Source organism: Pelmatolapia mariae, linkage group LG12 (genome assembly GCF_036321145.2).
Source record: "Pelmatolapia mariae isolate MD_Pm_ZW linkage group LG12, Pm_UMD_F_2, whole genome shotgun sequence".
Taxonomy (NCBI): Eukaryota; Metazoa; Chordata; class Actinopteri; order Cichliformes; family Cichlidae; genus Pelmatolapia; species Pelmatolapia mariae.
In genome coordinates this window covers 23,880,134-23,903,839 of record NC_086237.1, presented here as the reverse complement: position 1 = coordinate 23,903,839, position 23,706 = coordinate 23,880,134, and the positions used below count along the sequence as shown (strand labels likewise).

Below are 23,706 nucleotides of genomic sequence, written 5' to 3'. Positions count from 1 at the left end.
GTACAGTTGAGTCTTAATAGCTTACTTACAACTGGGCTCGTCAGGCACTCTTCTTGGCTGCAGTGGTTATTATTATATTTACATGCTTCCAGCTCCCGTTTTTGCTCCGTGACAGCTCGGACTTTTCCTTTCTCTCCCTCCCTCGCTCACAGACACATAACGTGTATGGTAGTCCATTCTCGCTGCAGCACGGACTACACTGCCCATGAGGCTACATTCTTTAGGGCCATGCCTGTAGCATTCTGCCTTTTAGCTTAGCACAACAACAACAACAAAAAAGCGCTCTCTCACCCAGGAAACACGCAGAGAGAGAGCGTCACCCAGTAACCATGGCAACCGTAACGCTGCCGCCTGGAACAACAGAACATAGCTGTCAAACAAACCCAAACAGTCCTGACTCGCGATAATATGAAACAGGAAAGTACCGCCGTGTCTTCCATTTATTTCAACAAAGTAACTGTATTCTGAATACCACCTTTTTAAACGGTAACTGTAACGGAATACAGTTACTCATATTTTGTATTCTAAATACGTAACGGCGGTACATGTATTCCGTTACTCCCCAACACTGACTATACTGCACATGTCCACATCTTCTCAGCCTCGCCTCTTGAACTTTGTCTCCAAACCTCAGCCTGAGCTGTCCCTCTGATGTACTCATTTCTAATCCTGTCCGCCCTGCCTTTTTCTTAGTGTCACCAAAGCATAGGCGCTACCATTGTTGACCGGCAATGACGCTGTTGCGCTTGGGGGCTGTGCCAAATCCTAAATCCACAAACAGAAAGAAGCACATCTGGGGGTTTGTTCAGCTGTTACTATAAAGAGCATTAAAATGACTCAGTCACTGCTATTTGATTGAAAGTTAAAGGCATACAGCCCTCGCTAATTTTCTCCCACGCTCTCTTCAACACAGTAACCACCAGACGGCAGGAGTGCGCCATCATAGAGTGAGAATACATAGATCTGACGTTCCTAATGTACGTTTTCCATCTTTCTTTTCTTTTTCTTTTTTTTTTTTAACTTGCACGCTGACATTGTGCATCATTTAGTGTGTTCTCGTGGCAAACAGTGTACATCCGCGCGGAAGCCATGTTTGTAGTTGCAGCCTAATTGCCCAGTGTCCTTTCTTACAGTCGCAGTTCTGGTAGACTCTGACTCACTCTGCACAGTAATCGTCCGCCAACCTTGGCAGACAGCGGCTGCTCGTTTACGGAAGCGCTCTTGGTCGCTCGCGCTCTCTGTTGTACCGTCCGGGACGTCTTCTGTAATTTGAAGGGCACGGGGCACGGACGTGCTGCTGCAGCCTGTGTCTTTAAACACAAGAAGGGGGAATGTGTTTCTGAGGCATGTAGCCTGCCTGGCTAAACCCACCAGCTCCTCCTCTCTCCTACCTCCCGCTGAGGAAGGAAGGAAGGCGAGAAAAGCGCTTGAGATGCCGATGGTTTCATCAGAGAGGCGACTGGAAATAAAAGTTGAGCGCGTTTCTTTTTTCCCCATTTTTTTCTTTCTATAATTTCCTGTAAATTCACATCTTCCATCGGCGCTCCGGACAGACAGACAGACTCTGCAGAACCCCAGCTCTAAAAAATTCTCCGCGCAGACGATCGCAAACAGGTAAAGGTGATAATTAATGAGACACGCATGCGTTATGTTCTCGATTGAAAACTATTAGGAGCATTTGCGGCGTTACAACGATATGCTTCTGTTACACAACTTTCAGCTTTCCTTAAAACAGAATACATATAGAGACGCTTGTGTTACCGAGGCAGGAAGTGTTAATTGCTGTTACGCCTTAAGAGCAGCTGCAGAAAAATTCCAGAAACCTGACTTCGTTGCCCTGGATGTGTGCGTACACGTGCGCGCTACATCATTTGTTTATAATATCAAAGTATGATAAGACATTAACAAAAAAATGAATAAAATTAAATTAAAAACTGTCTTTCCACCTTTTGCATCGCCTTACACACGCATGCCCACAGGCTGGTTGTCATCTTTTCCACCCTCATCTCATACATAAGGGCTCACAAACACATGCAGACTTGTCTCAACTCAGATGTGATGCACAACACAGCACTGTTAAAACTGACCTTCATTCTCTTTTTCAGCCATAGAAACTGTCCTTGAAGGAAGAGTGTAATTAGGCCAAGTACTCGGCTGCTGTTCTTGTTCCAGCCGAGGTGTCACAGCCATCTGTGGCACAGGAAATGTGAATATTTACAGCAGGCTTACATGCAAGATTCTAATGTTTACATACAAGATATCAGATGAATGAAAAGCACTGTTGGCTTGTTAGGGATGTTTGCATATTACACAATGTGTGTGTGTGTGATTCTTGTTGTCTGACTCTTGTTATAAATGTAGCATTATGAGGTAAACCATTCAGTTACTTAATCCCTTACATGTAATAGGAGTTATGGGGGGGGGGGGGGGGGGGGTGTCATGATAGAATGTCTCCACTCCAGATTTCAAAACAGTGTGTGTAATGTCAGCTTATTACGCAACGCTTTTGTCAGTGTATACAAGAATGAGTACAGTGATGATGCGAAGATGTAGTTGCAGCATTTTGTGATTTATTTCAGTTCCTTTGGCTTGTACTTAAATACTGCTCAGGAAGGAAAACTGTGAGTAATGAACCAACGTCTCTGTGAGAGATCCTTTTGCTATCTTGCAAATGCAGACATTAGTCCACACGGTCGGAAGCTGTTTCACATTCCTTTAGCTACATTCATCTCAATTACTTGACAGTGTGCAACAAACATATGCATGAAGATTACTCGCGATATAAGATGCTGCTTTTGCAACATGGTGACCAATGTTCTCTATGGAGAGTCTTCGAAGCAGAAAGCTTTAGAAAGTGAATGTTTCCATTCGACTGATTTCTATAATTGGTAATGGACAGAACTGGAAATTGCAACTCACAACATAATTTTGCAGTGCAGACAGCGCACTGTGTGTTGTCAGCACGTGTCTTAAGTGTTAGACTGTAGGAGAAATCATTGTGACATCCTGCAGCCCTGGCTATGACCTGATCAGAAAGATGCAGCCCCTTGGATACAGAGGAGCGATACTCAGTGGCATTAGGACCTGGAGGAGCCATTTACAGCTGTGGCAGCAGCTGCCGGTGTCGTTTCAGTACGGGTCATCATTAGTATCCCTGTCACAGGGGCATATGGCTCTGGAGGCTCTCAACACCAATGCACTGCTTGGCTGTAACTCCAGCATTCAACACTAAAGAGGGCAAAATGTGATTGGCATGTCAGCTGGAATCTGTGTGTGAACAAGGAATAGGATAAAACATTGGCATTGCAATATATTTAATTCCTTCTCCATTCGATCCAAAATATAGATATTTTTTTAATTAAGCCATGCTCTAAATGATTCCCTTGGTAGTTGGACTTACCTGTGTCAGTATTCCATGACTCCTCACAGTGGCTTTTGTCAAATGAATGAGGGTCAGCTGAACAGACGTTAATAAACTTGTGGTGTAGTTGGGGGGCTTTGATGGTCAGCAAGGCAAAACAATTCAGAAAGCTAATTAAAGTCTTTAAGCCTGGAGGTGCTTGTATGGGGGAATGTGTCTGTTATGTAAACACACCAGAACAATTTTTATTAGACTGCGTGCAAGCTGGGCACAGTAGATGAAGAGGCTACACAAAGAATTCAAAATGCTGGATCTAGTAGAGATCTTGCAAGTGAAGTAGATTTTTTAAGGCATTTTTTTGTAGTTGCACAACTATGACATCACACCAAAGTGATTGGTCACTTACAATGTTGAACCTGGATCAACAATAATTATGATGATGTGGGAACAACACCAACAAGTGGATATCAGATCGTGCACACAGTAATGTCAGTGGGGCTTTGTGGTTACCTCAGATTAAATTTAGAAGAGAAGCAATTAGGAAACTTTCAAAATTCTCCCAAATTTCTACATTCACTGGTCATTATATTAGATACACCTATTCATATAAAAGCAAACATCTAATCAACAAATCACATGACAGCAACTCAGGGCATTTGGTTATGTCAAAGGTCAAGACGACCTGCTGAAGTCCAAACCAAAAATCAGAATGGGGAAGGAAGATGATTTAAGTAACTTTGAATGTGTCATGGTTGGTGCTGGGCTGGTCTCGGTATTTCACAAACTGCTGGTCTACTGGGGTTTTCCCACACAACTATCACTCAGGTTTACAGAGAAAAAAGGGAAAATATTCAGTGATTGGAGGTTCTCTGGGTAAAAGTACCTTGTAGATATCAGATGTCAGAGGAGAATGACCTGATTACTTTGAGGTGATAGCAAGGTACCAATAACTCAAGTGTCCACTCCTGATAACCAATTTTTGGAGAAAAACATCTCTGAATATACATCAAACCTTGAAGCTGATGGGCTACAGCAGCAGAAGACCACTCCTGGTGCCACTCCTGCTGAGAACAGGAAACTGGGGCTACAATTCACAAAATTGGACAACAGAAGATTGGAAAGACATTGCCTGGTCTGTTGAGTCTTGATTTGTGCTTCAACATTCAGATGGTAGGGCCAGAATTTGGTGTAAACTACATGAAAGCATGGATCCATCCTGCCTGTTGTCAATGGTTCAGGCTACCCGTAGTGGCGTAGTGTGGGGGGACATTTTTTGGCACACTTTGTGCCCTTTAGTATCAACAGAGCATCATTTAAACGCCACAGCCTGCCTGAGTATTGTTGCTGACCATGCTCATCCCTTTATGACCAAAGTGTACCCATCTTCTAATGGCTGCTTCCAGCAGGATAGCGCACCATGTCACAAAGCGCAAACTATTTTTTGAACATGATTAGTTCATTGCACTCAAATAGTCTCCATAGTCACCAGATCCAATAGAGCACCTTTAGAATGTGGTGGAACAGGAGATTCACATCATGGACGTGCAGCTGACGAATGTGCAGGAAAATTGTGATGCTGTCTTGTCAAAATGGATCAAAATCCATCCATTCACTTCTACTTACCCTTTTCAGGGTCGCAATGGAGCCTATCCTAGCTGTCTAAGGGCGAGAGGCAGGGCACACCCTAGACAGGTTGCAGGACAGAGACAACCATTCATGCTCACCTCCACGCTTTGGACTGTGGGAACATGCAAACTCCACAAAGAAAGACCCCAGCCTGATGGTGGAATTGAACTCAGCTGTGAGGCAACAGTGCTAACCACCGTGCCACCATGCTGCCCGAAATGGACCAAATCTCTGAGGAATTTTTCCAGGACCTTGTTAAATCTGTTCAACAAATAATAATGCAGTTCTAAAGGCAAAAGGAGTCCAATCAAGTACCAGCAAGGTGACCTTAGTACATTTGCTGTTAAGTCTATTTCTTTCAGCTGTAATTTTAAATAATAGCTCAACTGCAATATTTTAAAACTTGAAAATGATAATGATAATGATAGTTAAGCGTATGAATGATAACATATTGTTAGTTAATTGGTGGATCCCAAAACTGGTGTCAGTACTGTAATTCAGAGCCAGTGGTTTAAATCCCTTCACCCATCCATCCAGTTTTGGGTCATGGTTGACCTTGAGCCTATACCAGCTGTCATAAGGCAGTTACACCTTGGACAGGTTGCCAGTCTATCACAGAGCCACTACAAAAGATCAAAGTCTGTGTGTGGAAATAGAAGAAAAAATAGTGTGTGACTGTCATTCAAAACTGTATAGTCAGTGAATCCCACCAAAGAAGCCAAGGAGGCTGGTTGGAGCCTGCTGTTTGGGTTACACCACATCCTTCCTGGCTCTCTCAGCTCTCACCCCCTCAAGAGGCTGCATGTAAACACTATGACACATTTGTTATTATCAAATCATTCCACTCTCTCCTCTGTGAACGTGAGTGGAATAAAAATTGGCAGCCTGTCGTAATTGTTCCCAGAAAGGCAAATATTTGGCTCTTCCTCCGTCATGCAAGAAGGAAATGAGAATGTTAGAAAGATGAACTGAACTCGATTTAGATTTTCAGCCTTCTCTCTCATTTTTCATTTTTCCACATCTCTGAGCACTTGAACATACTTTACCACTGATTACAATCTCTGTATGGTTGTTGTGACGGTGGCATTTGATGTCTTGCGTTGATAGTGACTGTGAGGTGGCTGGCTGAGAGAAGACGACACAGAGCATCTCTCAAGAGTCACCTTTTAGTCCAGATGGGTTAAGAGAGGAAAGAAATGGAACGTTTTTAGCCCGGGAGTAGTCTACATCCAAAAACTAAGCAGTTCGGTGTCCATACACTAAAGGTTGGAAGCTGGAACAACAGAATTTGGGGAAGATGGGGAGCGAAAGGATTAGAGAAATGGAACGATAAGAGAGCAGGGGGGATTAAAGCCTGGAAAAATACACAGTGCCAGAGGGAAGTGTGAGAGGATCAATTTGGAGACATTCTGCAATAAGACTCGGTGCTGTCGCTGAATGAAGGACTGACTCGGTTGGCTCTTCCTCCCGCTGCACTCAGCTCGTTTTGCACCCACCCACTCCCACATGTGCCCACTCACCCTCCTCCTTCATGCTTCCCCACCCGACTAAATGTCATACATGGATCATAAGAATACTTTATGCCCAGTCAGGCACCAGGTTATTGGTGAACTGAAGGACCAGCATGTTAATGAGCACATGTGGAATACAGAGGTGACCCTCCTCCCTGCGTTAAAGCCACAACCTCCTGCTGCTCAAGGTCATGTGAATAAATACGAGGGAGCTGTGTTGCCTCTGTGTCCCCAATGATTCCTGTGATTTTCACCCAGAAGGTTAGGTTTGTCCTCACCCTCACCCTCACTACCACCACCACCCCCACACATGTTACACTTGAAACGCCACTGACTCGCAGATCCGTCACCGTTTTGTGCCCAAATCAGCTTTTTTTTCCAGCTTGTCCCCGACCTGTCCCTGAGATTTTTACATGGTGCACATTTTTTGCACTTAGATTAAAAATTGTCATTTAAATGGGACTTCAGTAGCTTTTGCTGCTTTTGTATTTTATCAATCCACAGTCGAGAAACGCAAATGAGATAAGGACAATGATTGAATACGTCGTTGCGTGAATAAATGGCCTATTTGAATTCGTTATTTATCTCTCTGCAGCTTCCTCTCTCTGCGTTGTTGCTGTTGTGGTTTATTCTGGGCTGTTGCTTTTTGCTCTTCTGGACCGTGCAGTGGTTCCTCATGTTAGTGTGTGACAGGTGCTTTGAGCTGATATGAACTGACTGAGTATCTCCCTGGTTACTGGAGGACGGGCAGGCGGCTTAGGTAGAAGCAGAGAGGATGATGAACTGTGTCCAGGCTTTTATTCACAAAATGTCCAATCCTGTAGCCACAGTAAGACAACATGCCTCTTTGTGTCTCGTTATGCTTTGTGCTCTTTATTCTGTTATGTGAGTTTTGTTTCGTCATTGTATTCGGTACATTCAGCTGTTTCCAAGGCCATAAGAAACCAGGTAATTGAACATTCATGATGCGGGGAGCCAGAATGACTCAGTCAGTTGTTCTGCTGGGTCAGTCTTATGACGGTCTTTTAGTCATCAGCTGAATTGGTGTGTCATTTGTTAAAAAGGCTACAGGTTGTGTTGTGCAGTGTTACAAGTTCACTGTGTGCTTTGTTAGCTCCATTTATTACACAGCGTTATATTTTCTAATATATGCTCTAAAATACAAACGTAATGTGTGCCATCTGAGTTGATACAGTCTGTTTTTGTCGTCACAGAAATCTTAAGAAATGGACCAAGATAATCCAACCCAGCTCCAGACCTCAGAAGGCAACCCAAACAGCGAAGCAGCAGCTGTAACAGCAACTTCAGCTACGCCTTCAGATACGTCAGCTCCTGCCACCGACTCAAGCACCGGCCAACATGCAGTGCCTGCCAGGCCTCGGCGGCCGCAGAGGACCGCCAGAGTTGAGGGCTCTGTAGATATTTCTGAACTCAAAGCCGAGCCCAAAGCAGAACCCACTGAACTGCCTAACCAGGAGGAGTGCGACCCTGATGGCAATGTGGCCAGTCATTCCAAACCCTCTCACCCTTCAGCAGTCAAGCTCTCAGAAGAGTATACTGGGCCCGGCATTAAGGCTGGTCCTAAAGGTCCAGGCCACCACCCAGTAAGAGCTGCCTCCGTGCCCCACCCATCTGCCAGCAGGCATGTGCCTCATCACCTGAACCCTCATGCACAGAGAGCTCTCTCTGTGGCAGGTACAGCTGACACTCAGGCGCAGACTGTGGAAGACTTCAGGCAAGTTTCCTGTGTGTGTGTGTGTGTGTGTGTGTGTGTGTGTGTGTGTGTGTGTGTGTGTGTGTCTGAGCATGCCTCTGCAGGCCCTGTCCTGCCCAGACAGCTGAGACAGATTAACTGTGGCACACATCACATTTATTTATATTCATTAATAGTGACATTGGAAGGTTGCGATTATAGTAAACATGAGGCCAAAGTGTGGCAAGTTTTTGCAGAATGATGTCACTGAATTTTTATTATCATTGTTTCTGTGCGTAAAAATTTGGGACTAATGGCCTGAATATTGAAAAGTTTCATTATAGACATTTAATGTTTTTATAAATTACATAATAACCCATTTATGGAGTGAAACGTCTGTGGATGATTTTCTGAGGTGAAGCCTCGCAATTAAACTGTATCAACCGACACTGATGAATCAATGACCTGGACAATATTACCACAATCAGATACATAAATTCATCCTCACATCCAGTTGGTAACTCTCACAGAAACCATGTTATTGAAGTTGCTTTGGCCTAGTCACAGTTGCTGCGCATCTGCAAGCCCCTTGGCAACCCACCTCCACCCCACTGCACCTTTCTTGCTGTGTCGGGCTCAATAATTGTTGTTGTTGATGCCTGGGCTGTTCTTACCTGCTGGTCGTACTGCTGCTGTGGCTTCAGAGGGATAGCAGCAGAGCCATAACACCAAATATCAAGGTTGTAGTAACACTGATTAGTGGATCCTCAGGGGATTGTTTTTTATAGAAGCACAAAAATTAAGCTAATGATAAGAAGTTCAATGAAGATTAATTTAATGATAACACTATTAGATGCTGAGCACTGTAAAAAGCAATTAGTCCCCCTGCATTAGGAAGAGGTTTCATACTTATTGGTATGCTTAAAAGTTTTGATGTTTAAAATATAGTATCAGATTATGAGACGTGTCCTTTATTTAGGATGAAGAGAGGTGACTGTATCCTCACCACATCTTACACCCTTGGATTTGTTTGGCATATAAAGTAGAAACTTTAGGATCTAGGCATGTTATACTCCATTAAAATCCATTTTCTCAGTATTGCATGTAACTGGATCCTGGCCCAGTGTACACTCTGGCTGAGAGACAGGGTTTACCCTGGAGGTCTCTAGTCTTTTAAAGAGCCAATTAGAGCTACAAAGACAAACATGTCCTCACATTTACATTTATATGAGTGATTTAGGTTTTATTTACTTTGTCTGCATGTCTTTGACTGGCCCAGGTGCTGGGAAACAATATTATCAGTTTGTCTGTTGCGGCTGGCTTTCAGTGCCATTTATTTTAATTTAATATTTTTTAAGTAATTTAGTAAAGTTTTCCTGAGTATGAATCAAAATGAGTGACTTTGTGAAGCTAAAATAAGCCTGTTCTGTTTAAGTGATTTGTAGACGATGTCACATAATGTTGAAAGACTGTCAAGGCTTTGCGTTGTAGTGAAACATTGACTGAAAGGATTCATGTCGATGTGATCTGCTGTTGCATTCACTGTAGGTTTGTCTGTAGGTTGTGACACAGGTGAGTAGGAGATGAGTGCTTGCAAGAGTTTTTTATATAGCGTCCTTTTCCAACAGGGTGCACATCATCACTTGGAATGTGGGTTCAGCCACACCACCCGATGACATCACTTCTCTGCTCGGGCTGAATGTGGGTGATGGAAACACAGACATGTACATCATCGGGTGAGTGTTTTGCCTCGGCTATCTCGTTTGTTCAGCATTAAAGCCGATTGGCCTGTTTATATGCACGTCAGCGCTGCAGACAATGCATCTAATGAGCAGTCAGGCCCAGATTTGAATGTCTCTCTCTCCTTATGGAAAAAACAAAAGTGCTTTGATTACATTATCAAAGCACGCTCTCATTAGCTCCTTTTCCTTGTCTGTCTGCTCTTGACCCTTTTACCCTGCTCTGTGTCTTTTTTGTTTTTCTTCAAGGCTGCAGGAAGTAAACTCAATGATTAACAAAAGACTGAAAGACGCCCTCTTCACAGACCAGTGGAGCGAAGTCTGCATGGAGAGACTCAGCCCCTTTGGTTATGTGCTGGTCAGTAATGGCTTCTGTTGTAAACACATATGCACACTCTTATGGTGAAGTGCTCAACAGCTTAGATGTATCGTGGGATTCCTGACGAGCTTGCCGCTTCTTACTCTCTCAGCTCATTTTGTTCCCTGAGCAACGGATGGGGTGATAATTTGCTAGAAGCATGTAATGTCAGCGAATCTGTTATCTTATCCTGTCTGCCAGGCTGCTAATGTCGAGCTCTTACTGACTGTCGGTCTCCCTTTTTGAACCTTCAGACCTGTGCCCCTCTTTCTCTGTCTTTCTGTATCGCTATAGCTACATATACCGATTGTAGGTGTACTAATATAGAAGATAGTACTTATCCCTATCTTACGATCTCTAGTAGGTATCATGTGTTACAAGGAGTTACGAAAATACAGATTAGTTTTATTAAATTAAATTAATTTTCCATCATATTTCATTCCAGTAGGCTCATACACACAGTCCCACACACCAGTGCACACTCTTCAGTCTCTCCTTATAGACAGCGTAGCTCACATAGGAAAGTCAGTCTGAGTACAAGTAGAAAAAAATCCATGTAAAGTCCATAAAATCCAGAGATAAGAGTAATGCAAATCCACAGTTTATGATGAAAAAGATAGTGTCTTTGATGATGAGAAGAAATTACCCAGCAGCAGGAAAAAAAGAGAGAGAGCCTCATCATTGGATGATCCCCTCTGATCTTCAGTAAGTTCAGCCCACTTTTATTTCCACTGGTCGCTTTATTTAGCGGTTTGTCCTCAGTCTCCTGAAGCCCCTTTTGCAGTATTTCCACGTTTATTTTTTTAACTCCTGTTCCTGGTATTCACCACAAAATAAAATGCACTACTATTATAGCTCATAGATGAGATGTAATGATGCTGTAAAGATTAATCATAGTTAACTACTGTTTTGATAGGAAAACAAAAGTCAAGAAAGGGGATTCTTATGTGGAAGAAGTGTTATGCACATATTTCTAGCATATGTTTAATATTGTTTCAAAATCAAATAAAAATCAAACCTTTTGATTTCATTTGTATTGTTTGTGTTTAAACGCTGTGGTTGGTGTTTGTCTGGCTGCGTCTGTAACAGTGCTTGGCTCAGTTGGCATGGTGAGCCAGGCCGCGTGAATCAGCTGTCGAGTTGAAAGAGCTAGACAAACGTCTCCCAGGGTGCTGTTTTATTTTTGGATCTCGTTGTTGTCAGTGTTGATGGGCCTCTGACAGTGTGACTGATGCTGTCCTCGGGCTGTCTCGCAGTCCTGCTACGTTAGTTTAAACCTTGTTAATGATCATCGCGATGTGACCTTTTTTGAGTGTTTCTAGTAGAAATCAATGGCGTGAACAGGTCGGGGGGTTGTCAGGCTAACAAGTAAAGTGAGATGCACGGTTGTGGCAGTAGGAAGATGTTTAGTCATGACAAAAGAAACGTAGTAACGAGACACACCATCTATACTTTCTGCCTTGAGATACTCTGCTCGCTGTGACTCATTGTTGGGTTCAAACTGACTGCTCAAGAAAGCCTTTTCATGTGCAGTGCAGCTTACAACACATTTTTTCTGGCCATTCACTGCACGGTTTCTGCTGATGTTCACCATAGTTCCTGTACAAGTAAGCTACAATTTAAGTGCTCTGAATAGCAAAGGCAGTCTGGCCTTTCTGATTGCAATGTGGTTTAATCCACTAAATGCAAGACTTCTCTTTTTCTGTGTTTCTGTGTCCATCTCTGTTAGAGATGATAAAGAATGCACTAAACTTTTTCCAAATAACATCACACTCACAGCTCGTTTCTTTAGTCATGTTTGTGCTGTACAAGGTCAAACATACGCTGCTGGACTCATGGCCCCACTCTGTCTCTGTCTCTCACACATTTGTCTTTGGGCTTTAATGTCTTTTCTGTGCTTGGTCAAAATGTGGCTTGGCAGCCTTCAGCAGATTTCTGTGTTTTGTTTTGTTTTGTTTTTCTTTGTTTAATTATGATGATGGGAATTTCTGTTCATCCACAGTGTATGCAGGCCAAGGTACCCTCTCCTCAGACTTTACCTAAGTGCACGCAGACCCAAACGTTATGTGTCCTCACACAAATGACAAAAAAAAGAAGTTGGTCCACTTTACGGTTCACTAGAATCCATTATGCAACAGCCAGTTAGTGTGCAAGCAAGAGGATCTCCTGTCACGTGGAGATGTATGCCTCCATTTCCACCCGCGGGGCATTTAGACTGGGTGTGATTGTGCTTCTTCAGACTGTGGATGGGGGTTGGGATGTGTGGACAACTGGAGAAGGCAGCGGGGAGGAGGCATGAACATGGGAAGGGTTGACATCTCGTGTAAATGGGATGTAACATTCCTCACTGTCTTGTACTGAACAAAAATAGCACCAGAGGTGCACTAATGTCAAATCCTGCATATTATCATGAAACGCTTGGTGGGATGTTGAAGGACTTGGAGAAGGGAAGGGGCAAATATCAAAGGTTATAGTGGTTTTTAACCTCAGTAAGTGTAGATGCTGTGGCAAAAGCTGCCCGGGGCTTCATGTGAAGTAGCTGTTGAACTAGACCACATGCTCCTGCAGGCCAAAATGGAAATGCAAGTTGGTAAAAAGAGGACGAGTGTGAGGGATGCCAGGAGATTTTATATTCATGTTGTAAGCCTGATGTGCAAGTGAACTTTACAGCTGCTCTCCTTAGCGAATTATGCAAAGCATGTCCTCATAACTCTGCTGTCTATTTACATTATCCCGTCTAATTCTTCATGGCTTTCTCTTCTCTAGGTTACATCCCAGCGGATGCAGGGAGTGTTACTGCTGGTTTTTGCCAAATATTTCCATTTGCCGTTCCTGCGTGGAGTCCAGACTGAGACCACTCGCACAGGCCTGGGGGGTTACTGGGTGAGATGGCTACTGACATTTTGTTGTGACCAGCACCGCATTATGGAAACTTCCCACGTAAAAACAAAGCACTACAGAGAAGTGGGCTATATCTCGGTTTTATTTTTAGGCTGGTATCTCTTTCCCACGTACCCTCATGTAGATATGGGACACACCAAATATCTGCACATCAGCTCTTGCACTTTGTTAGTCAAATGTGGCTTCATCCAGTTTTATGTAAATAAAGAGATAGATGCTGGTATCTTGCAGCAAGCTGATATTAACATTTGGAAAAGTCAAGCATAACAAAAATGAACCAAAGGCAAACTGCTGACTGGAGTGATATTCCAATCTAATAATTTTTTAATGTGTTTTAAGCTTGAAAAGTAAAATATATTTTTACCAAAAAGCAACTGCTTTACAGCAGTTTTGTCAACAAGCACAGTTTTATTTAGAAAGGAGGTTAGTTGCAACATTTCTACGCACACTTTTTTCAAAAGTAAAATTCTCATTTTATAAACTCAAATGACATCGACGTGTACTGCGGGTTTTATAACGCACATCTTTGGTGTTTTTGTGGGTCAGAACAGTGGGAAGTTATGTGCCGACTCATCTTGCCCCCACCTTTGTGCTCTCTGCTGTTATCATTAAATATTGATATTGTCCCTCAGTATTCCTTAATGAGTGAACTTCCTGTTTGTGGCTGAGACACATATTCAATACAGTGGAAAATCCTAGCATACTAATTACTGTTTTTATTGGCTTTTTAATCACTAATAACATACATTAAATTCATTTGTTTCCACTTAACTTCTCTTCTGCTTGCTCCTTGCTACAGGGGAATAAAGGTGGAGTGAGTGCCCGCATGTCAGTGTACGGTCACACCATCTGCTTTCTCAACTGCCACCTCCCGGCTCACATGGAAAACTCAGATCAGCGGATGGAGGACTTTGAGAGCATCCTGCAGCAGCAGCAGTTTGAGGGCCAGGCTGCCACTGGGGTTCTTGACCATGAGTATGTCAGTTCACAGAAACACAGAAACTTTAGGTTAATGTATAAGCTATGACCAAAAGTCAGATGCTACTTATTCGCTCTCTTACGTCGGTCCATTAAGGCTGAAACAGTTGCAGAACCCCAGAGTTTGACTTTGAAAAGGCAGGATTCAACATTATGGATGAGCTAATGAGAAATATCTCTGCGTCTGTCAGTTGCATTGTAGCTCCTTTTGCACCTTGCCTCCTCCAAACCAGCATGTTTTCTTCTCAGCAGACACATTCTCAGCATTTTCTCCTGGAAGTCTAAATGCTTATGATTATGTGGTGATTGTAGGTTACAATCGTATGTAAAGTTTTCACAGGACTCTCTGCAGTCCTGTGACTAAGCACACCACATCATTCACTAGCTTGTAGAACCACCTTTAGCAAGAATAAGATGAAACCATATTTGTCTGTATGACTTTATCCATCTCTCTCGTCATTGTGGAGGAACTTTGGTTTGGTTTTCTTTACATCGTTGCTTCAGTTCATTGAGGTTTGCAGGCATTCATTTATGCACAGATCTCTTAAGGTCCTGTCACAGCATTTCAATCTGGTCGAGGTCTGGACTTTGACTGGGCCATTAAAGTAGATTTTATTGCTGCACTTCAGATCATTGTCCTGTTTCATGACCCAATTGGGGCCAATCTTTAGCTGTCAGACAGATGGCCTCACATTTGACTTTAGAATACCTTAGTATACGGAGGAGTTCATGTTCGATTAAGTGACTAGAAGATGCCTGGGTTGCAAAACTGTGCCGTGCTTTAATGCCAAACATCTGCATTTTGGTCTTGTCTGTAAAAAGGAAATGATTACAGAAATTATCAAGAAATGTATCATTTAACATGTTGACTGAGGCCTGGGAGAGTCTCAGGTGTAGCTTTTGGGTTTTCTGCATTTTCTCTGAGCGTTGGAGTCTGATGTTTGGGTCAGTTTGCTGGGACATCCACTCCTGGGAAGATTGTGGCATTGTGTTAGCATACAGTCGAATGATCCAGACCTGCAAACTGCCAGAACTCCATCTTTTCAACGTAACAGTATGTTATGCTGTAAAATTTGATTGCAAAGTGGGCTATAATTTGATGAGGTTTCCCACTGTGGGTGCGAAGCTGCGGCATGTGTGATATGATGAGTGGTAATATTGATTTTCACGCAAAGTAAAGCAATCTAGTACCTTAGGAACTATCTTTCTGAATCTTTTCTTGTAAATTTATGATTTTATAACCTAAAAAAAAAATCTACTCTTTTTTTTTTCTCATAAATTTTTAGGTCTTGTCCAGAAAACTGTGTTTTCTCTGAATATAACCTTCATCTCCATCCTCATTTTTTCCCTCTATTTGCTGTATGTATCTGTAAGATCAACCTAGTGTTGTTTTTCCATGCTCGTGGTTTCTGAGGGAAATAATTACACAGTCATTGAGGTAACTTAAAGCCTCACATTTGTTTGAATTCACAAAATTACTCCTCTTTTTTCAGTGTGGTGTTTTGGTTGGGGGACCTTAATTTCCGCATCGATGACCTGGAGATGCAGGTGGTCAAATCAGCCATTGATAACAACAAGTTTTCAATATTATGGGAAAAGGATCAGGTAAAACCAAACATTTATATGTCTGCAATTATTGTACCTCAGCTCATCTGCATGTGGCCTTCCTCAGAAGCACTAAAAATAACCTGTACTCATCTCATAGCAACTGAGGAGTGTGTATATTGAAATTCTATCCATATTTATTTTTCTTATTATTATTTCAGTGCATTCAGCCTGAAATAAATGTAAAACTGTATAGAGAAGTTCTTTATTTTATGAGACGAAAGCTGAAATGATGTTAGTCAGGAAGTGGTGCAGTGTGTAGGGATTGCCACTAGAGGGTGATACAGAAACACACTATTCCCATGAGCAGCGTCAGTAATTGTTGAAGGTATGTGACGTCTTCTGATTGGTACTATGATTTACAGCTAAACATGGCCAAAGACAGCGAGACAGTGTTAGAGGGATTCCAGGAGGGACCGCTGAAATTCCCTCCTACCTACAAGTTTGATGTTGGAACAAATACATACGACACAAGGTTGGTGACGCCAGGGGTGCTTTTATGAATTCTAGGCCACTAACCAGATACCTTTAACACACATCCTCTGAAAGGCTCTTGCTGGCTTAAAGGAATCCTTACAGTTCGTCTTTTATCCTCGATCTAGTGGTTTCAAACATGGCGTCATTTATTTCTTTATTTTTGCCATGCCCCATCTTTTTGTTTCTGGAAACATCCCAGTGGGAAGAAACGTAAACCAGCTTGGACTGACCGGATCCTGTGGCGTCTGAGAGCCACGGCACCTGCTGGTGCAGGGAAGCGTGGCTCCATTTCAGGGCTAATGAGTGGCGCCAAAGTGACGCAGCACAACTATCGAAGTCACATGGAATTCACCGTCAGTGACCACAAACCAGTTTCCTCCATCTTTACTCTTCAGGTGAGAAACACTAGGCTCTCAGTCATCCAGGTCATGGTAGTTTTAGGATCCGAGGGTACGTTATGAGGATGATTTTGAGCAGTATTAGGCCTTTGCATCTTTGAAATTAGTCTGTAGTTGATAATACAATAAATACATATTCTATTGCTAATCAGAGTAGTTTGGCTAGAAATTTAGCATATTTATGATAAATTCAGACAATGACATAAAGAAAATATTTAAAGAATATATACACATGCTGAATGAATTTGGAGCGGGCTTTTGATACCATACTATTTTTGATAAATAAAATTCATATATCTGTCTCACCTGGAGGGCTAAACAGGGCTTTCCTCTGCTCTGACAGTTATTTTCAACAGGTTTGTGTAGAAAAATGCCAACTAGCTGTTAAACTAACAGCAGCTAACCGCTCTGTATTCATAGCTACTAGCAAAGTATAGACTGTCACATTGAACATAGTTCTTTAAACCTTACTATAAAATCACATTGACCAAATCAAACCAATTCATCCTACTTCACAACAAACCAGATTCCCGTTGGTGGTTATTTTAAACTGATATTACACACAGGTTTTGATTAGACTCAAAAGATGACTGTCTCGTCAGCTGTGCCCTACTTGCCTGACTACAGTAACCCTTAAACAAGTGATTGTAAATAACTAACATTCGGTCTTACCTTTGCTTTCATATTGATTTTGCTGTCCTTCACCTACTCGATTACACCATTATTGACCTTTTCTGAGTGATATAAATAGAACTGTCTGTACTTCTGTAGACTTTCATCCTGGTGGTACGGATTTCTCCTCACAATACATACATGTGCTTTTACAGGGAGAATTTCATCTCACAAGTGCCCAAATCTGCTGTTTGTTTAATCTGTCTTAAGAAACAGAAATATAACAGGCTTGTGTTGCAATGCTGTGGAGGTCCAGGATATCAGAGCAGTGTTTTTAGCCTCCGCTGACAGGCACATGACTGACATTTTAGATGAGGTCGAGCCTCTGCTCTCGTTATCCTTTAGGACATCGTGGAAACCTTACAGCACTTTGGTATTAAATAACTATGGTACGTGTCTTTGTAGTTCCCATACAAGGTGGATATTCCCCTGGTCACAATCATAGTGGAGGATGAGTGGAACAGTGTTGCTGATGCCACAGTGATATTCAAACTGGCACCCAACTACTCTCGCAGTTCTTGGGACTGGATTGGACTTTTCAAGGTAACAAACCAATACGTGAAATTAATACTACAAGTAGGTTGAGCATGACAAGTAATCCTGTGTATTACTGATTTTACTGACTTCTCCCATAGGTGGGTTTCAAACACTACAAAGACTATGTGGGATATGTGTGGGCCAAGCAGGAGGAATCAGATTTTCTTCGACAGGAACATCAGGTAATCTGGATGCACGTAGGCTTCAATACAAGGATAATTTTCTTTCACATTTAATGAAGGTCTTATCGACTGATTTCCAGGTAACCTTTACTGAGGAGGAATTGCCTAAAGGCTCAGGAGACTTTATCTTGGGTTACTATAGCAACAACATGAGCAGCATTGTGGGTGTAACAGAGCCATTTCAGGTAATTGTAACCCACTGCTTGTTTGAGGTGAAAACAGCCAAATGCTCTTTCCTTTGGTGTTCTCATCTGCATCTGTACTCTTTTTATTTCACGTTTTCCACTTTTACTTACACTCTTTTCCATCTGTCTTCAGATCCTGCTTCCCACCTCAGGCGATGACACGAGCTCTTCAGACAGCTCTGATGTCACTTCAGAAGATGACAACACTGTTGTCATGAAGATGAGGTCCCGCAGTCCTAGCCCACGTAAGGGCAAGCACCGCGGCCATCGCAGCGGCAGCCGAAACCGCAGCCGCTCCAGCAGTCCTCACCAGGCCAAAATGAAAGAGGTTGATGTCACCAAGGCTCCTCCACCAAGCACCACTGCAGAGACAGACTGCAAGTCCATTAGAGGCCCAACAGAGGGCAGTAGCAGCCAGCTGTCTGGTCCTGAGGAGACAGAGAAAAACTCACAGGATCCAGGAGTGTGAGCCCGGCTGTGTTTACAGCTCACATAAAAACCTGTTGTGTCTTTAAAGTCATGCATCCACCTCACTGTAAAGTTTCTGTAGAGAAAATTTACAGTTTCCGATGCCATCCTTTTCAGGAATAGCCATCTGGTTTGTCCAGGAGGTTTACTTTGCCTTGGGTTGTTTCAGTAAGCTGTGCACATGCATGTCTTTTATTTGTAAACCCTTCACTCTTTGCTGTGTTTCTTCTCTCTTCGTCCGTTCTCAGGTGTGGTCAGCACAGGGAGCTGACACCTTTCATGAGAAACTACTCAAGGATTTTTGGTCACTTAATACTTCATAGGAACCATCTTTACTGTTTTTCGACAGTGCTTTGATGTTCCTAGCAGTCATGTCAGCTCACTACATATAAGATATTAGGATTATAACTTATACTCGACACAGATATTCCACATAATTCACTCAATGTTTGCTGTAGTAATGGATCCATTATAGAACAAATCCTATCATACAGATAAGATTTAATTCAAAAACAATCCATAAAGTCATCACCAGCTCTGGAAACTGTCACATTATTAGTTTCTGCAATCGGAGACAGATGTGCAGCATACAGTTTGACTTGGTGATGTGGTTCTAACCTAGCACACATTATACTACAAAATATCCAGGGAGCTTTTCAAATGATCCACCAGTGGGTATAAATTCCCTCGAGGGTGCATAAAAGCTGAGCAGAGCCAAAGTACGTGGAGGCTGTGATTCAGGGGACTCGGACACTAGCCACGGCGTCAGAACAACACACACCAGTATAGAGTGAATGCGAGTGTAAGGACATTTAAATAGGCCGCCATGTCCGTGCAGTGCGTATGTGATGGGTGTGAGAGGCTAGCTGTCAGCTGACACAGCATAGCTGTCTTACAAAAACTAGCTGATTGATTGCTGGCCACTTACTGCTGGACCAACTGTGGCAACGCCTACAGCAATACCTGACTCACCATGAATTGCTTTTTACACACAATGCTTGGTGTGAGTTAATGAGTCGTACTGCTTTTGCTCACAGCAAACAGCTGTTAATTTTTAAGCAAATTAACCCACAACATGAATAACAAAGCACTTGTTTGGATTTTTTATTTTATTTTTTGCATGGTGTTTAAACCCAAAATCAAGACATTTCTCATCTGGATATCTCATAAAAATGTGAGCAGGAACTCTACTGTGTAGAGCCACCACTTGTATTGTACTGTAGGTAGTATAATACAAAAAATGACGTGCTCCGCTTTTGTGAAATATCATGTTGTTCATTTATTTTCTTTATTAAAGAAGTGGAGTGGTCCTATCAGATACTTTACTTTCACTTTAATTTGATGCTTGTTTTCTCTCTTGCTCAGATCCACCCTTAATGATCCAGGTGATTAGCTGACAGTGACAGTAGTCAAAATAGTTGTGTTGCATTGCTACTGTGTGACCTATTAGACACTTTATACTGTTAAGCACTTAGCATAGGACAGTGTATACTACTGTAGCTGTAACTCTGTGTGTGTGTGTGTGTGTGTGTGTGTGTGTGCGTGTGTGTGTGTGTGTGTGTGGCTGAGGCAGTGAATGGGGTCTGTCTGCATGGTTTGCTGCTGTGGACATACTGTACATTCCAGTACTGTGGTTTTTGTGCCGTAAAGTGCTGTTTTTGACTTCCCTTGTCATAATAGTGGCCGTGAAAGTTGTTAGAAAAACTTGGTAAGGGCAGTAAAAAAAAATTACTTAAGTGTATGTGTTAGGTGATAAACTGCTGAGTAGTTATACTTGCTGAAATCTGGAGCTGTTTGAAACACTTCATTGTATTTAAATGTAATTCTTTGGTTTTAAAATGGGAAAAAAAAATCTATTGGACCTTTGTTGGAAATAACGTGTAAAGACAAGTCTCACATTTTAGATAGTGTAGATGATCATGTTCTGTATTGCAGTCAATGCCAGTGACTATGTATTGTGAAATATTAATGAAAACTGTCTACAGAATGTTATTATTTTGTAATTTATGTGGCAACAATAGAAGAAAATATATGTAAAGGATAAATATGAAGTATGGTAGAAATTATCAAATAGGAGACAATCTATGCCGCAAAGATTATTTTACTGAAATTCTGTATTTATTTTCTTATTTAACTGTGAAATGAGCCTAAATTCTGCTGGCCAGCAAGGGAGCGTTATTTCTACTGAAACAATATCACAGAATATTGATAATGATTATTTTTCTTTTTTTGACAAAGGATGATTTCTCCACTTCACATATTAGTAATTTCATATCAAATTCTGCTTTCACTGTCAGACGTGTAGATTGTTAAGTGTACAGGTGTTCGTATAATTGTGAACGAAACTACAAAAATACAGCAAGCCTGTGTGATCCTGTGATTGTTGGCCTAGGGTGATGGTTTATCTCTGATCGTCTAATCACAGAAGCAAGAAGTTTGTTAAAGGGTTGCTTGCTTTGTCCTCCAACCCAGGAACTAGTGCAATACTGTCCAAAGAAATAATATTCTCCCTTTCAAGTTGTCTGTCTGTTTCTTTAATTGTTTCATATTTAATATCATTGTATTAAAAAATGTGTAACTATCTTATCATGTCTTATCGTTCAGGTTAATTAGTTTAATGAAAGGTGCTTGTTTTTCTTTTTCTGAAAGCTGTGTCTATGGGAGAGATAACACAGAGAATGATACAGACAAAAAAAAACAGTGAGTTAACTTGCAAAATACATTATAAAATGCAGTACCACAGTAATGTACCAGAGTACAGCACCATGGATAAACTACCTACTTTTTTTCTCCTTCGACATTGGTTGCTTTTTCACTCATTTTCAGTCCAGACTTTATCTTGACCATTTTCAGAAGAATGTATTTTCGTTTGAGCCACTTAATACTGCCTTATGAGCCTTTTTTTTTAATTTTAAAAAGGGACCTTAATCAAGGAATTAACCAGTGTTGTGTCCACACATAACAGATGAGAAACAATTTAAAATTGCATCTTTAGAGACTCTGTTAGGAACCTTTTCCAAAAACATATATTTTTCTTCCCAAAAAATCCCAAAGACCACAGTTTAACAGGCATAAAATAGTATTTTTCTGTAGCATGGTGTGCAGTGTGTCCTGAAAAAAATATGAGGAAACTGTATAGATGGAGGAGAAAGGCAGAAGACGCAGGTCCAAACAACTATTTGCGCGAAATGAAAGTCATGCTGTTAAGAAACAGGAAGACACAAGATCCGAGAGATGCAAATGACCCTTCAATGGAACCATGTTTGCTGCAGCCTCCTTAGAAATGGTCTCAGTGGAAGGGTGACTGTTCCTCAATGTCGTTCTTAAGGAAGGGAAACAAGACACAAAGGCTAACGTAATGGAAATTTTTGGTTCAAAGTGTACACTAAGGAGGTCAGGAGTGAGTGTCTACACCCACATGTAAAACATAGTGGAGGCTGCATGGTTTGGGGCTACATTTCAGACAGTGGTATTTGGATCGTATTCAAATTGAATTATAAAGATAAGTATCGTATCCACCATGCAGTACCATCTGGAAAGCAACTGATTTGCAATGGCTTAATTATTCAGTGTGACAATGATCCCAAACACACTGCCAGTGTAGTAAAAGCATACTTGGATAGAACACGACACAACGGCACACAATCAGTCATGGATTGGACCTCCCCAGAGAATAGAATTAAAGGCATCCAACAAAGAAGTGCATTGAATGTCCTTCAAGAAACCTGGAGAACTATTCTTGAAGGCTACTTAAAGAAATTACAAGAGAATTTCCTAAGAGATTTCATGCTGTGCTGGAAAATGAATGTGCTCATATCAAATATTGACTTTTAAGCCCACTGGAATTGTACAAACTCTGTTTTTGCCTTATGTTGTTATGTATGTTTGCACATGTTTAACAAGCTTAACCATACACTGAAAACTATATCTCTTTCCCATTTTACTAGCAAAACATAAAGAAAACCAGGCATGGCTCTGGGCTTTTGCAAAGAAATGACAAGAAACAGAGTCTAAATTGTGAAATCCTTTGCACAAATTACTGCATATTCATATCTCCTTTGGGATGTCATTATAAAGGTAAATAGAGTAGCGGCACTACCGAGCTACATTTATTTCAAAGATAACAAGCAGTGAAGGGGACCTTTAGTCCATTATTAATCTAATGAAAAGAAATCAAACCTTCTTGATGTGCTATTGTTTGCTATTTTAGACTTTCTGAAATCTAAAATGGTCGGCAACAAACACAATGTGCAGAAAGCAACAGCAGGTACATCTTGCATCATACTTTTGCCCTGTGAAAGGAAACTGTCCACCCTGCACATTCATGATGAGTGCACTGATGCAACACTGTCAGGGACTGATTTGCTTGGTTTAGTGTCACTATACAAGGTAATACTGACCAAGCTAATAAATTCACAATGAAAATCCTCTGATTCAAAAGGCACTGTGGGAGGGTGGGTGTGGTCTAAACCTCTGTAAACGCTATGTCACTGTGACTGTTATGTCACTGTAATATCTAATGAAAAAAATAGAAATGGTGAAAGATGCAGAATGTCAATATTCACAATGACATGCAGAATATATTTATGCAAGATGTCTCAGCAAAAAAGTGGTTCACTAAGATATTATGTAAGTGTTTCATCCGCTTCTACATGCATATCAGATTTTTGATAAACTTATCTTTTGTGGGTAAAAAAACAAAGATCTGTGTGTTCTTGTGAAGAAATACAATGTTCCCAAACTAAAGATAGATAGACTCTGGTCTCCTAAAGTGGAATGAAATCTTGTAAATCTTATTCTCTGCTTTGTTTTATGTTGTGACTTCTTTGCTTTTGTTTAAGTACTAAGTTTTAGAGATAATAACTAAATCCATCTGGGACTAACAAAGGTACAACATGCTCACAAAACATAGATGTTGATTATATTAAATAACAGGCCCTGGAGCGTGAGAGAGAGATAGGAGCTTTTTTATTCTAATATAATCAAGTTGTGTTTAGATATAATATCCACAGCAT

At 41.5% G+C, this 23,706-nt stretch overlaps 1 protein-coding gene across 2 annotated transcripts; it reads left to right on the top strand.

Annotated features, from left to right (window-relative positions):
- The first annotated feature begins 1,072 nt into the window (after positions 1–1,072).
- Positions 1,073–21,277, top strand: inpp5jb (inositol polyphosphate-5-phosphatase Jb). Of its 2 annotated transcripts, none has more exons than XM_063489517.1 (13): positions 1,073–1,614; positions 7,713–8,233; positions 9,820–9,927; positions 10,180–10,288; positions 13,055–13,171; positions 13,989–14,164; positions 15,661–15,772; positions 16,138–16,247; positions 16,449–16,644; positions 17,725–17,862; positions 17,955–18,038; positions 18,119–18,223; positions 18,357–21,277. In XM_063489517.1, exons 2-13 carry the CDS (start codon positions 7,725–7,727, stop codon positions 18,690–18,692), a joined length of 2,100 nt encoding a protein of 699 aa, XP_063345587.1. In that variant the 5' UTR covers positions 1,073–1,614; positions 7,713–7,724; the 3' UTR covers positions 18,693–21,277. The 2 variants fall into 2 exon arrangements, with proteins under 2 accessions (XP_063345587.1, XP_063345589.1); XM_063489519.1 differs by lacking the exon at positions 1,073–1,614 and adding an exon at positions 5,034–5,309.
- Positions 21,278–23,706: the final 2,429 nt, after the last annotated feature.